At 39.4% G+C, this 13,115-nt stretch overlaps 2 protein-coding genes across 3 annotated transcripts in view; one reads left to right on the forward strand and one right to left on the reverse strand.

The window, feature by feature from the left end:
* Positions 1 to 13,115, forward strand: part of MCPH1 (microcephalin 1) — a 248,444-nt gene that overhangs the window by 131,992 nt on the left and 103,337 nt on the right. The window lies entirely within an intron of this gene.
* ANGPT2 (angiopoietin 2) overlaps positions 1 to 13,115 on the reverse strand; it is a 55,572-nt gene that overhangs the window by 14,352 nt on the left and 28,105 nt on the right. Inside the window, exons 2-5 of one of the 2 annotated variants that reach the window (XM_080796598.1) lie at positions 11,886 to 12,041; positions 8,113 to 8,234; positions 3,133 to 3,365; positions 578 to 708 (exon numbers count right to left, since the gene is read on the reverse strand). In XM_080796598.1, the coding sequence (XP_080652724.1) occupies positions 578 to 708; positions 3,133 to 3,365; positions 8,113 to 8,234; positions 11,886 to 12,041 (642 nt within the window). The remainder of the gene's footprint in view (positions 1 to 577; positions 709 to 3,132; positions 3,366 to 8,112; positions 8,235 to 11,885; positions 12,042 to 13,115) is intronic. The other variant, XM_080796599.1, reaches the window with a different exon arrangement.

The raw sequence follows: 13,115 nt of genomic DNA on the forward strand, positions 1-13,115 counted from the left end.
GGGAAAAAAGTCAAAATCACTTTGGGACATCATCGACAAAGCAGTAAAAAACATTAATTTTAGTAAACTTCTGCAAACCGAGGTACCTCGGTTGTGTCACAGGAAAGCTTTCTGCGGCTGTTGTAGCTGTGAGCTAAATGAGACTTCTTTTTGATGGACTACCAATGCTACTTGAAAGCACAATAGGACAAACTATTTGGTTATTCGAACTCTAGTGTCCGGAGGATATTTTCTTGAAAAGCAATGAAATGAGCCTGACACCAGAAGGGAAACAACTGACAGAACGATGATTAAGTCAAATGCAAGGAGAATATGAGATAGATGTATCTTCTCATGATGACAAAGAGATTTCTACGTCATTGACATCCCCGGTCGGGACATGTGTGCAGTGACTGGACGTGGAGCCCTTGGCAGGTGTTTCATGTGAGGCAGATGCTCAGTGAATGTTTGGTGCTTTGCTTTGCATGATGTTGGGAAAGGTCTGGGTGTGTGAACTGCGTTATGTGGGTCCCCAGCTTCTATTCTAAAATAACCTGTTTACAGCCAGGTACTTGGAACCAGAAGACAAACACCGCACCTTGATCTCCTCTGTGGAATTAGGGAATGTGAGTGTGTAGATGCCGTTGGCTGTCAGTCCTGACTTGAACACTTCCGCACAGTCTCTGAAAATGACTTGCTCTTCCTTAACATCGAAGGAGTTCTTGGCTGCTTTAAAAAAAAAATAGGAAAGCATTTAACAGGAGTTCATGAACCGATAAAAGTTTATTATTTCGAGATGCACTCAAGTTTTATTACATTTGAATTCTTATAATAAGTAGAAAAGACACACCAGTTTTTATCCTTTCCAAAAAAATCACTCCTTCTCCCTGTTCTGCGTTAATTCTCAAAGAATATCACCAATAATCCATACTTCCTTCTTTTTTGTCATCAACCTGGAATGCAAATACTTTGCAATTAACTATAGTAAACAATTACCTTAAAAAAAAAATCTTCTGTCTTGACTAGAATCTCTTAAAGTTATTGCAAAAGAATAAAATAAGAATGTACCTAAAAATAGTGTCCCCTCTACAGTGGCTGCGTAGCATGTCCCATTAGCCATTATCCTAGCCAGGCTGTGGATGTATGTTTTCTCCTTTTTTTCGTTTTTCTGTTTTCTCCTTTTTTCAAAAAAGGTAAATACCTGAGGGTAAGTCTCGATACAGTTCTTTAGACTATTGGATAACGATAGTAAGAGTATTCTTTGGATTTTAAGCAACTGTCCCATTATACTTTGTATTCAAGAGGGGGCTACCATTATTTATCCATATCTTTGAAATTCTTACTCTAAGTCTAAAAATTTCTAGGATTATGAAATTCTTTCAAATTTTTACTCTGCTCTCAAAATTTAGATTTCCCAATCCTTTTTGCCATAAAAAAAGGGTGTGTGTGTGTGTGTGCGTGTGCATATGCATGTGTGTTCCTGCAGATCTATCTATCTATTCTAGGAATCCACCGGAGCACAGGTGCATGCGTTAGACGTGAGGGCAGGCGTCACAGGCAGATAGGGGTTCTACCTTCACATCAGCTAGAAGCGCATGGGGAAAGGAAAGCCGCGTCTACTACACTCTCTCCTCTGTTCCTCTTTTCTGCCAGGATGGGAGCTTCGTGATTTTCTCTACTTTGGCTCATCAGAGCCAACACCTCACATTATCTTGCTCCCACCAGATGTCAGATGATTGTCTTTTCCTTTTCTGTGAGTATAAAAAAGTACTGGGATAACCGCATGACTTGAGGACGATGTGAGAACATATTTCTTATGAAGCTAAGACTATCTTCACATGATTCATATGCAAAATGTATCTGCGTCAAAAGAATCCAAGTTTAGAGGATGTCGGGAAATAAACCATAGTAAGAACTAGACCCAATTTGTTTAAGAAAAAAAAAAAACCTTAAAATGACAATGCCACACAAATGGTAGATCCCATTTCCAATTAGTGACGAAGATGCTTCCATTTTTCCCTCCAAAATCCAAAAAAAAAAAAAAAAAAAAAGTGAAAGTAAAACAATAATAAAGTAGGTGAAATGTATCTAAGGGTGGGCTGAGGGAAGGGGGCTGGCATTTCTTGAGTGCCAGTTTTATGCCAGTCACCGTGAGTATTAAGTCAGTCTTCACAACAGTCCTCTGGGTGTAGATTTGTTTTTCCCACTTAAAAAAATCAAGTCCTCGGTGGATTTGCAACTTACCCAGCCTCATACATCTAGATAGCGATGGAACGAACAGAAAGTAGGCTCTTTGAGCCCAGGAAGCACATGTGGGGTGTTTTGCCTCACAATAACTAATTAGTGTAAATATATATTCCTTCTATCCTCCCCTTCTTCCTTCTTTCTGTTTTATCTCCCTGAACAGCATTTAAAAAAATTTAAATTTCAGTACAGTTAACATACAGTGTTATAATAGTTTCGGGTGTACAATACAGTGATTCAACAGCTCTGTACATCACTCAGTGCTTGCCACATCAAGTGTATTCTTACTCCCCATCTCCTCTTTTCCTGGTCCCCTTACCCACGTCCCCTCTGGTGACCATCTGTTTGTTCTCTCTAGTTAAGAATCTGCCCCCCCCTGCTTTTTTCTTTATTTGTTTTGTTTCTTAAATCCCCACATATGACTGAAATCATATGGTATTTGTCTTTGTCTTATTGGCTTATTTGGCTTCTTTGCCTTTGGCTTATTTCACTTAGCATAACACTCTGTAGTTCCATCCATGTTGTCACGAAAGGCAAGATTTTCCTCTTTTTTATGGCTGAAAAATATTCCATAATATATATGTAATTCACTTCTTCTTTATTCATCTACCTGTGGACACTTGGGCAGCTTTCATAATTTGGCTACGTAAATAATGCTGCAGTAAACCCGGGGTACACATATCTTTTCGGATTAGTGATTTTGTATTCTTTAGGTAAATAACCTGGAGTGAAATTACTTCTTCCTTTTTTAATTGGTTCTGTGATGAGCCTCTGTAAAGCTTTCATAGGAAACTGTAAGAGAAATAGTCCTTTTCTGAAAGATGAGGACTTTTTGGAATTTTGGGGCTATCACTTACAAAATAATGGCAATTAAAACTGAAGGAAAAATGATATGTAAACTTGACTTACAGTTTGACGTTGATATCATAGTCAATAAATTATGAACTGTCTCCATCAGATCGTGTTGCTGCTTCTGGAGAACGGAATTATTCACTGTGGCGGTCACCAGTTGTTTTTCTAGTTCTTCAATGATGGAATTTTGCTTGGATACTAACACCTGGAGCTGATCTTTCTCTTCTTTTATTGACCGTAGTTGAACTATATGCTTGTCTTCCATGTCTAGTACTTTCTTTTCTAAGAAACTTATAAAAGGAAATAATGGTTATTTTAGTGATTGCTTTATGGACATCAAGTCAGTTTCATAATTCTTATATCATCTTTTATGTTTATTGAATTTCTGCTTCCCCAAGACGCTCTGTCTTCACAGAGTGAAAGTGTTGCTGCAGCCCTGAAGAAGCTCTCAAACTTGCCAAGAACATTGCATAAATAAGTGTGACATAGATATGAGGATAAAATACCCTGGTAAAAATCTAATGTCCATAATTAGAAGTTATCACTGGCATGCATTTGAAGACCATGGTTTTGGTGTAGGGGGCTATAGAATTATTCACTGAGAAGGCAACCTTGATGTTGGGAGCACGCGTGGACAGGTGGAACAGTGAGTTTGGAAAGTGCAGGCTGAGAGCTTCACGTCTGTGCATGACTCCCTGTGTTACGTGGTTGTCCCTACTCTGTGTCTAGGTGCATGTCTACCTAAGTGACTCTCCATCTATAGAAATAAATACCGAAAACAGATGCAGTAGACTAGATGATGATCTCTGAGGTCCCTTCTAGTTCCAATAATCTTTAAGTCTACTATGTCTTTTGGGAGAAAGTCACATTTTCTGAGTCTTTAACCCTGCAAGCAACATTAGTCAGCCAAGAAACTGGCTACCCATGGTAGGTCTTACCTATAACATTAACAATCTGTTTTAATAATCATGGTTAGAAACTCAGTTGCAGCTCTTAAATTTATCCCAGCCTAGATCATTGAAGATCAGTGTACGACAGCAAGTATTTAGTCTGTACCAAGTAAAAAAATGATCACTTACTGTAATACTTATTTGCACTCCACTTTCATAAGTGTTATATTTATTTTAACTGTTGTTTCTTATTATTTTTCTTGATATTAGCTTATTTTTAAATTGTATATACTTTTTATTAATTTAAAAACCAAAATGACTTGCTGTAAGCAGAAGTTAACCTGAAAATAAATGCATAAAGCTTTTCCCTTTTTGCCCTAAAATCCCTTCTAGTACCATCAGCATTCAGGCAATATGTTTTGGAAGTACTCCTGTGACACTTGACCTAGATAATTAACATGAAATAAATGGGGCATTTTTAAGTCACTAATCTATGCTGCCTTCAAAATGACATTGCTGAGATTTCTTAAACAGCTGTCTTTTGTTGTCTTTAATATTCCATGAGGAGGCATAAAAGAAAGATGGGACAATCCCATGGTCCAGAGTATGAACACTCCAGGGTGGATATTTATTAAAAAAAAAAAAAAAAAAAAAGTTTCTTTCTCCAAAACCTATACCACTATAGCTCCAGAGGGCAATTGCATCTTGATCTAAAATAGTTAATGTTAAGGTTAAATACAAGCATGGATTAGAGAGTTTAGGTCAGCATCAGATCACCCCAAATCACATGGGCTCTGAGACCGGAAATGTGTAATGAGTTACAGAAGCACAGTAAAGCAGCAAGGAGTCCCAGATTGTATTTTGCAAAATGCGGATTGGGACCCATTACTGGTTTGGGAAATCCATGCAATAAGTGACAATCAACATTTTTTTAAATGAGAGAACGTTAAATAGGATAATGTTAACTAGGATAAAGTAGATGAAAATAGAGTGTGAATTCATAGCAAGGACTTGGTACATTGCCACAAAGGCCATGGCCGAGGGTGATGGGGGGTGGGAGAAAGGAGGTGGAGCAGCATGGGGCATGCGCACGTTGTTTGACAGCTCACACTTGAGCGCAGTATTTGATTTTCTGATGAAGGAGAATCAATTCGATCCTCAGCATAGAAGTTGGACTTAGGCATAGCTTATCTTTCCATTAACATAGCTCTCATAGATGAGAAATATGGGAAAAGTATCCTGCATGGGCAGAAATACCAAAGCTTCCTCAGAAAGGGACAGTATCAGTGGCAGCCCTTTTCAGTAACAGTAATCACGGCAACAGTAATCACAGTTTCTGGAACTGGTATAATTTGAAAAATTTGAAAATTTGGAAAATTTGAAAAGTTTGAAAAAATAAGTTGAATCATTTATTTTTAGAAGAAAAAGAAAGAATGATAAGATGAAAACCACATTGTAATTTTCACTTTCGGCTGGTGAACCTAACAATTGGATAGTAGCAATTTTCAGAGAAACACTGACCCTAATGAGTACTTTGACTTCATTTGAAACTATTCAGTAATGAAAAGAGTTGGACAGTATTTGGGGGAAATGCTGAAAGTAATTGAAAGCTATGGCTTGATACATGTACAAAACATCCACAGATATTTACAATGATGTTCTTGCAAATGAGATTCTAGGCTAGTCAAAATAGAAGACACCTCAAAACACAGCATGCCAAAGTCACTGAAAGATGGAAAATCATCTGTGTGGTTTTCTTATTTTTATTGACTTACACTGATTAATAGAGACCTTATTATTGTCCCTTCGTTTCATATTTGTGCTACGAGAGATGACGATTTCTGCAGCTGCTAAGGGGATTACTCTTCCTGCAGTCATGGTTTCTGTGACGAGTCTGCTGATAGCAAGCTCTCCCTCTCAGGGTCTGTGCTTTGGTGGGCCATTCCAAAATGGTCCATGTACAACTCCACTCTGAGTGAGGTGTTTGCCATCCAAGTTGCGGATTGCAAACTAAAACAATAGTTTATTAGGTATGTTTGACAAGGTGCTTTTATGGAGGAAATGTGTTGTTTAAATTTAGTGTCATATAAAAGTAGGCTCAAAGTATCGGAAAAGTGCATTATTGGTCAATGTTGATTAAACTGGTGGAAAATGTGAAAGATTCAAGCGAAAAAGAATGTGAAGGATCCCGTATGCAAGAATAATCAGAAAACACAGCAAGCTACGGGCTGGTGGGAATTACTGTTTTATACATCGTAAAGCTCTAACATACATGGACATTTTACCAGATCACGGATGATCAAAAGATGTAAGGAAAGTTGTTGATTGTCTTTCCAAGCAGTCCCAGGTGCGGGTAACAGTTTACTTGCAGTAAGCGGAAACGTTAAACAGTGTGTCCGAACTCGGGAATCAGATTTGCCTTTCTCTAGGCAAAAGGCAGTATGATTTGGCAAATATTTACAAAGGCAATACTCGGGTGACATAACTGACATACTTAACTGATGATATTAGTGTTTTAGCATACAGAAGTAGAAACTTAAGGAGGGGGCAGTGCTCAAGACCAGGCTGCATTCAACAAACTGGACATAGCTCGGACAGTATTGTCCTGGCAGGCAGCTAGAGGAATCGTTCAGCTCCCGTGGCTTCCCATTACTGCAACATCATTAAATAAGAGAACATTATTAAATAAGACCATTTTAAGAAAATGAAATTGGAGAGATTGTTATATCTCAATTGTTGGTCTCAAATTTTTATTTATTACTTTGCCGAAGGAAAAAAGTGGAAAGACTGAAGAAAAATATTTGAATTCAACAAACTATTTGCAAAAATATTAAAAGTCCATTTGCTCTTCAAGACCCGAAATCAGTAATGAGTTAAACTTGTTACTCAAAGAACAGAAAGAGGGGCACCTGGGTGGCTCAGTGGGTTAAAGCCGCTGCCTTCGGCTCAGGTCATGATCCCAGCGTCTTGGGATCGAGCCCCGCATCAGGCTCTCTGCTCAGCAGGGAGCCTGCTTCCTCCCTTCTCTCTCTGCCTGCCTCTCTGCCTACTTGTGATCTCTCTGTCAAATAAATAAATAAAATTAAAAGAACAGAAAGAATTATTTCAGCTGAGTTCCTGATTAATAGGAAAGAATGATTATAAGACATTAAGTTCATCATCATTTTTGGTTAAGAATAAGGAATTAGGAAATTGAAATTCAGTAGCTGTGAAATAGAGTACCTTGTTGTCTGGCCATTCTCCCTGTCGTGTAGCCATGTCTTGGTTAGAAACAGGTTAATAAATACAATTATCCTTATATGCCCCTGACTGCAATAAACCTTTGAAAACCATCCCCACTGATCATCCCAAGTTTGTTTTTGTATGGTTTTCTTGGGATTTTTCTAGATCTTGTTTAAATATCAATATTATATTTATTATTAACTTCTGTTTTTACTTTATCATATATTTTAGGAGTAACAATTGTATCATGAAATGTGTACTGTTTATAGTTTAAATGTAATTTTCCAGCTGTGGCTCATTCTGCATTGGGAACAACGAAGTTCCCAGAGGCAAAGGAACTATTAAAATGCCTAGGCCAGGGACGCCTGGGTGGCTCAGTTGGTTAGGCAGCTGCCTTCGGCTCAGGTCATGATCCCAGTGTCCCGGGATCGAGTCCCACATTGGGCTCCTTGCTCGGCGGGGAGCCTGCTTCTCCCTCTGCCTCTGCCTACCACTCTGTCTGCCTGTGCTCACTCGCTCGCTCTCTCTAACAAATAAATAAATTAAAAAAAATTAAAAATAAAATAAAATAAAATGCCTAGGCCAGTGTTACTTTTACTCCATGACACTGGCAGTATTTTGTCACAGATTAAATTGAGCAGTTTTGAGGCAGAATTTGGGGAATCATTGGAAGAGAATCTTTAAGGGGTTGGAGAATGAAAAAATTGAAGACTGGATTAGAAGGCATGGTAACCTCCATATTTCCTCCCAGACCCTCTCCCTTCCTTTCCCTTACGAGGTGTTGGATCCTGACACTACACATTAAGAAATCTGTCATTTTGTCGTGATTTGGGAAGCCATGCTTATAATTAATAGTCACATGAAATAGGCTTTTAGATCTAGAAAGTGTGCAATTCTGAATTGTAATTTTTTGTGTTTTTATTACCTGTTCTTATCTTGCAATTTGTTTATTTCACTGGTCTGATCCAAAATCTGTTTTTCCAATTTGTTGGTGGAAAGGGAATGTTCCAGAAGCTGAAGTTCAAGTCTTGTTGTCTGATTTAATACCTAAATGTAACAAAATAAAATTCCTCTTTGTCATGTTTAAAGTTACATATAACTTCCTTTTAATTAAGTCAGCTAAATTATAGGAAAACATAACTAAAGCATTTTTTTAAATTTACCCCAAGTATCTAATTTTGGCATATTCTCCATTTTCAGAAAAGGCTTGAAGTCCTGGATTGCATCAGAATATTTTTTTTTTCAGCTTGTCTTTTTTTAGAAAGTGTTTTAATAGTTCCGGACAGTGGTATTTGTGTCAAATAATATAATGCTGTTACTCTTGTTCTGCCATATTTTAGCATTTCTTTTCACACAGCGATATAAGTGGGAGTGTAAAATGGTCATATTTAATACATCAGAAGTTGTTGATAAATGAAAAAGGTTTTGCTTCCACTCAAAACCAAATGCTGTTCTCTTATTTATCAGGAGGCGACATGATTAGAAGTCACATGCTTCCATTCTATAAAACCATAGCTCATTTTTAGCCCGGCATTTCCTAGTTTTATTCACTTGTTCAGCCTTTTATTTTTTTGTTCTCCATCTCTTTCTCTCTCTCTGTTATAAAAATCATATTAACCAATTAGGAAACAATAATACATCGCTGTGAAGTGGGAGCTCAGTCTTGCTCCGCAGGCCTCTCTGCATACGCCATATGCAATATCGCTGTTCCCATTGTGTTCTAACAGATCTGAGGTTGAATTCTTTGCCGTTTGGCTGCCTTCTAGCAGGAAGAGGCTGTTACTCACATCCTCTGGGTCATGGTTATTCAGGATGTGACATCACGTGTAAGTGTAAGGCAGAATTGTTGCCCAGGAATAAGGGTCCTTGAAAGAACCATTGTTTGTTCAGGGTCTGTCATTCATAAAAGGCTTGGCCAGGTCCCACTGGGCAGCTGTAGGGATAGTCCTGTCCTTAGTCAAAGCAGGATGAGTTCATACCATGAACGGTCTTATGAATGAGTGAAGGCATTGGCCTGCAGAAAGGTTGGGTTTTAATGTTAATACCCGGATGATAGATTTGGCTTATATCTTCTTTGGGCCCAAATACTCTATGTTGGTCATTGTAAAAGGAACTGGAAACCGGGGTCCTTTATTCAACTCCTAAGAGCTATAAAATGAGCACAATGGGCCAGAGCTGGGGAGGATGTCATATAGCTCCTGACTGACCCGGGATCAGTGGTGCTGTTTTTTATCCCTTCCCCAAGGCCTCCAGCAGTAGGTGACTGTCTAAATTATCCACATCAGGTGCTTGTCTGTGGTCTTTAAGATCTTGGACCTCTACCCATCCCTCATTGTCCATTGGAATAGCCTCTCACTCTGACAGGCTACAGGAATCTTCTAATGAGAAGATTTTATGTTTGGATTTAAACCCATTTCGCACAGTAATTGCTAAGTAGTGCCTACAGTATATTTGGTGCCTAATTTGGTCCCTTGATGTCCTTGCTTCGGTTCAGCCATTTTAATGTGTTTAGCTGGACATAATAGGCTGTTTTCTTTCCAGTCACCCTCCAATTTTCCTGTTAACACAGATCATATGATATCTAGTTTCACAATAGATTTTTAAAAAATCATGTGACCCAGCCAAAGCTCAATGAAAGCTAGAAAGCCTGCCTTACACAGGATGTAGTAAAGGTTATAGCATTGCTTCATGTCTTACCCTTGATTACCATTGTCTGAAAATATAAGAAATGTTATACTCCTGGGACATTTTTTTGGATGAGGTTGATTTCCCACTAGTTTTGCTATCAAAAGGTGGGGGGTATGATTTAAACATTATTAACTTATTTTAATAATTGAATATGGATATATTGATACATTTCCTTTAAAATTTTTATCTTTTCATTTTTAGCTTTTATCACCTCTTGGGATTACAGTTTTCATACTTTGTGATCCATTGTATAGTGTAGTTACATTTTCCCTACATTGTTCTAATGTTGTGGAAAGATTTGGTAAAGAAGTAACTTCTTATTCTGTCCTCAGATAAAAATCTTTTATTCTCCAACCACTTTCCTACTGTTTTCCCTACTTTATCCAACAGTTCGTAGGGGACAATGAAAGGACAACTGTACCGTTCTAGACGTGACCTTATTCCAGTTGGGAGGCTTATCATTTCTCTTACCTCATATCCCCTTCTGCTGATGTCTGGCATTTCTTTTGGCTGAAGTAGCATATAGGAGTAATACATCATAGAAATTATTTACTATTAAACATTCTCTCTCTCTCTTTCTCTCTCCCTCTTTTTTTTTAAAACATTGCTTACAACTCAGAGCAGGAAGGTACTAACTTCATAAGCCTATAAAGAATCCAGGGTTAGGAACCAGAAAGTAGGTTCAGCAATGAAGAGACTTGAACTGAGAGCCTCTTACTAGATTCCACCAACAGTCCTTTTTTCCCCACACCTAGACTATTCCTTCTTTCTTTCTTTCTTTTTTTTTTTTTTTTTTAAGATTTTACTTATTTATTTGAGAGAGACTTAGAGAGCATGAGTGGAGGGAGGAGCAGAGGGAGAGGGGAAAGCAGACTCCCTGCTTAGCAGGGACACCCCACCCCCATCCCAAGGCAGGGCTTGGTCCCAGGACCCAGAGATCATGACCTGAGACGAAGTCACATGCTCAACCGACTGAGTCACCCAGGTGCCCCCATCACCCCAAACTATTCTTACTCAGTCACACGTTGTGTGTCATTTGGCATGACACAGTGAATTTTGTTTCAATGTTTTGATGCTTAGTGTCTTGGTGGTGTTCTTTTGTTATTTTCATATTCCTGTCTCCTCCTGCTGTTAATCAGGAGCTCGTAAGATCTGAAAGCTAAAAGGGCACTTAGCAGCCAGCTGTAAGACCTAGCCCTCACTTTACAGTTAAACCCACCGAGGCCCCCAGGAGCTGAGTGCCTTGCTCAGACTCACTCAGCCGGCTGATGGCAGGACACGAGCCATGGGGGGATGGGTAAGCCCTCTGTGCCACAGCTGCTGCGGCTTTGTCTATGAACTCATACCACAAACTGTTTTCGTACTTCTTTGAGATCTGGCTTTACCTTAAAAGTTAGATTGAAGAACAAAATGTCTTGCACTCCTTTTCAGTGCCTTTCATTTCTCAAATGCACGAAACAAGGTAAGGACTTAACCCAGAGTCCAAAAGGGACCCAGCGAGGCAGGGGAGCATTTGTTTTGCAGTTGTCCAGCATGCATTGTATGAAATGATCCACATTGCGTTAGTAGGAAAATTAATTTAACCTCAAGGTGAAAATGGGGACATGTGGGTGGCTCAGTCAGTTGAGCGTCCGACTCTTGATTTCGGCTCAGGTCATGATCTCAAGGTTGTGGGATCGAGCCCCCTGTCTGGCTTCACGCTCAGTGGGGAGTCTGCTTGGGATTCTCTCTCCCTCTCCTTCTGCCCCTCCCCCTGCCGCCCCACTCTCTAAAATACATAAATAAGTCTTTAAGAGAAAAAAAAAGATGAAAATGTATTTACGCATTTTAAATCCTTATGTACCACAAATTCTTATTTTTTTTTAATTCTTATTTTCTTACCAATTTTTTTCCTGCTACCCTCAAGCTTTCTTCATTTTTCCACCATTTAATCAGGTAACCATGCAGCCTGATTTCTTGCTAGTCACTAGTCTAGCTGGATCATTACGTGTGTTGTGCTCCGTGACTTACTTGTGCTTCAACGTCCGTTAGCTTCCGGGTTTGCGCTGCTGTTTGATTGAGGAGGTTTGTTCCTATTTCTATCATCACAGCGGTCTGGTTCTGTACTGCATTCTGTTGCATCTCTACCATTTCTCTCTTCATGTTGTCCTGGATGTAATTCTCAAGCTAGAAAAGAACATGTGTCAGAAAGACAGTCATCAGTCAAATGGTCAGAAACCTCATTCCTAAATACTTGCCCATTTCCTTTAAAAAAGATGTGTTGGAAGACCTGTGCCTTGCTCTGATCTTACTATGTTTTTATCACCAGTGGTACAATGCAGTGTGGTCTTATGTTAACTTAAAACCAGCAGCTTGTTCACATCATGTGTGGGAGATGGCCACATCCAGAAGCCCACACTGTGGCTGGCACAGGTGGTGGCAGGGCCCCCATTTAGAGGTGGGCAGAAGTGGGTGTGCCGTCAGCAGGTATTCTGTCCAGCTGCAGCTCTGGCCTCATTAGGCAGGAAAGGACGATTTGGTGTTAAGAAGCCTCACTATTTCTCCCACATTCTAGACTTGTGGTTTCTTGAAATAGAAACTTGAGAAGACTATGTAAGGTAGAGCATGAGGAAAGGCTCACTGTTGGATTACAGAACCCTCCCCCCGCCCCAGGTCCACGTTCTGCAGGACCACCCCCCACTTCCCTCTTGCCTTGTTCAGCATACATTAGACCTAGTAAGTCTTTCCTAACATGTATGTGTTTTTCACAGGTCCCTCATTTCAGATACCAGGCGAATGTGTAATCCTACGTTAGGACTTTCATCGGCCCACTTGCCGGGTATGTGGGCATGCTGGCCCATTTTAATATTAGCTTCAGCACAAGACAGTGCAGAAGCTAATTTCACTGCCATAGGTATAGATCCCTATATCTTTGGCAGTAAAATCATACAACTAAATATAAATTTAGGACATTCAGGTGTGTGGGAAAGAGCATGTGGCCTTTCGGCTGTGGACACCTACTCTCTTATTTTTCTTTGACTGGAAGGATGTTGCTTAACTTTAGGAGTGCCCAGTGTCCCCTGTATAGAATAGAGTTTCTGAGTGCTCGGAGAAACATCGGAAAGATTACCTAAGCTATGCATTTATGGTCATTGTGTGTGTGCATAACTTTGGATATGTAAAATGCAATTTCCTTTCTTCTTTGTTTTTCATGGTGATCCAATGATAGGAGCCACGATTCTATTCCTTAACCCAAACTAT

Source organism: Martes martes (assembly GCF_963455335.1).
Source record: "Martes martes genome assembly, chromosome: 2".
Classification (NCBI taxonomy): domain Eukaryota; kingdom Metazoa; phylum Chordata; class Mammalia; order Carnivora; family Mustelidae; genus Martes; species Martes martes.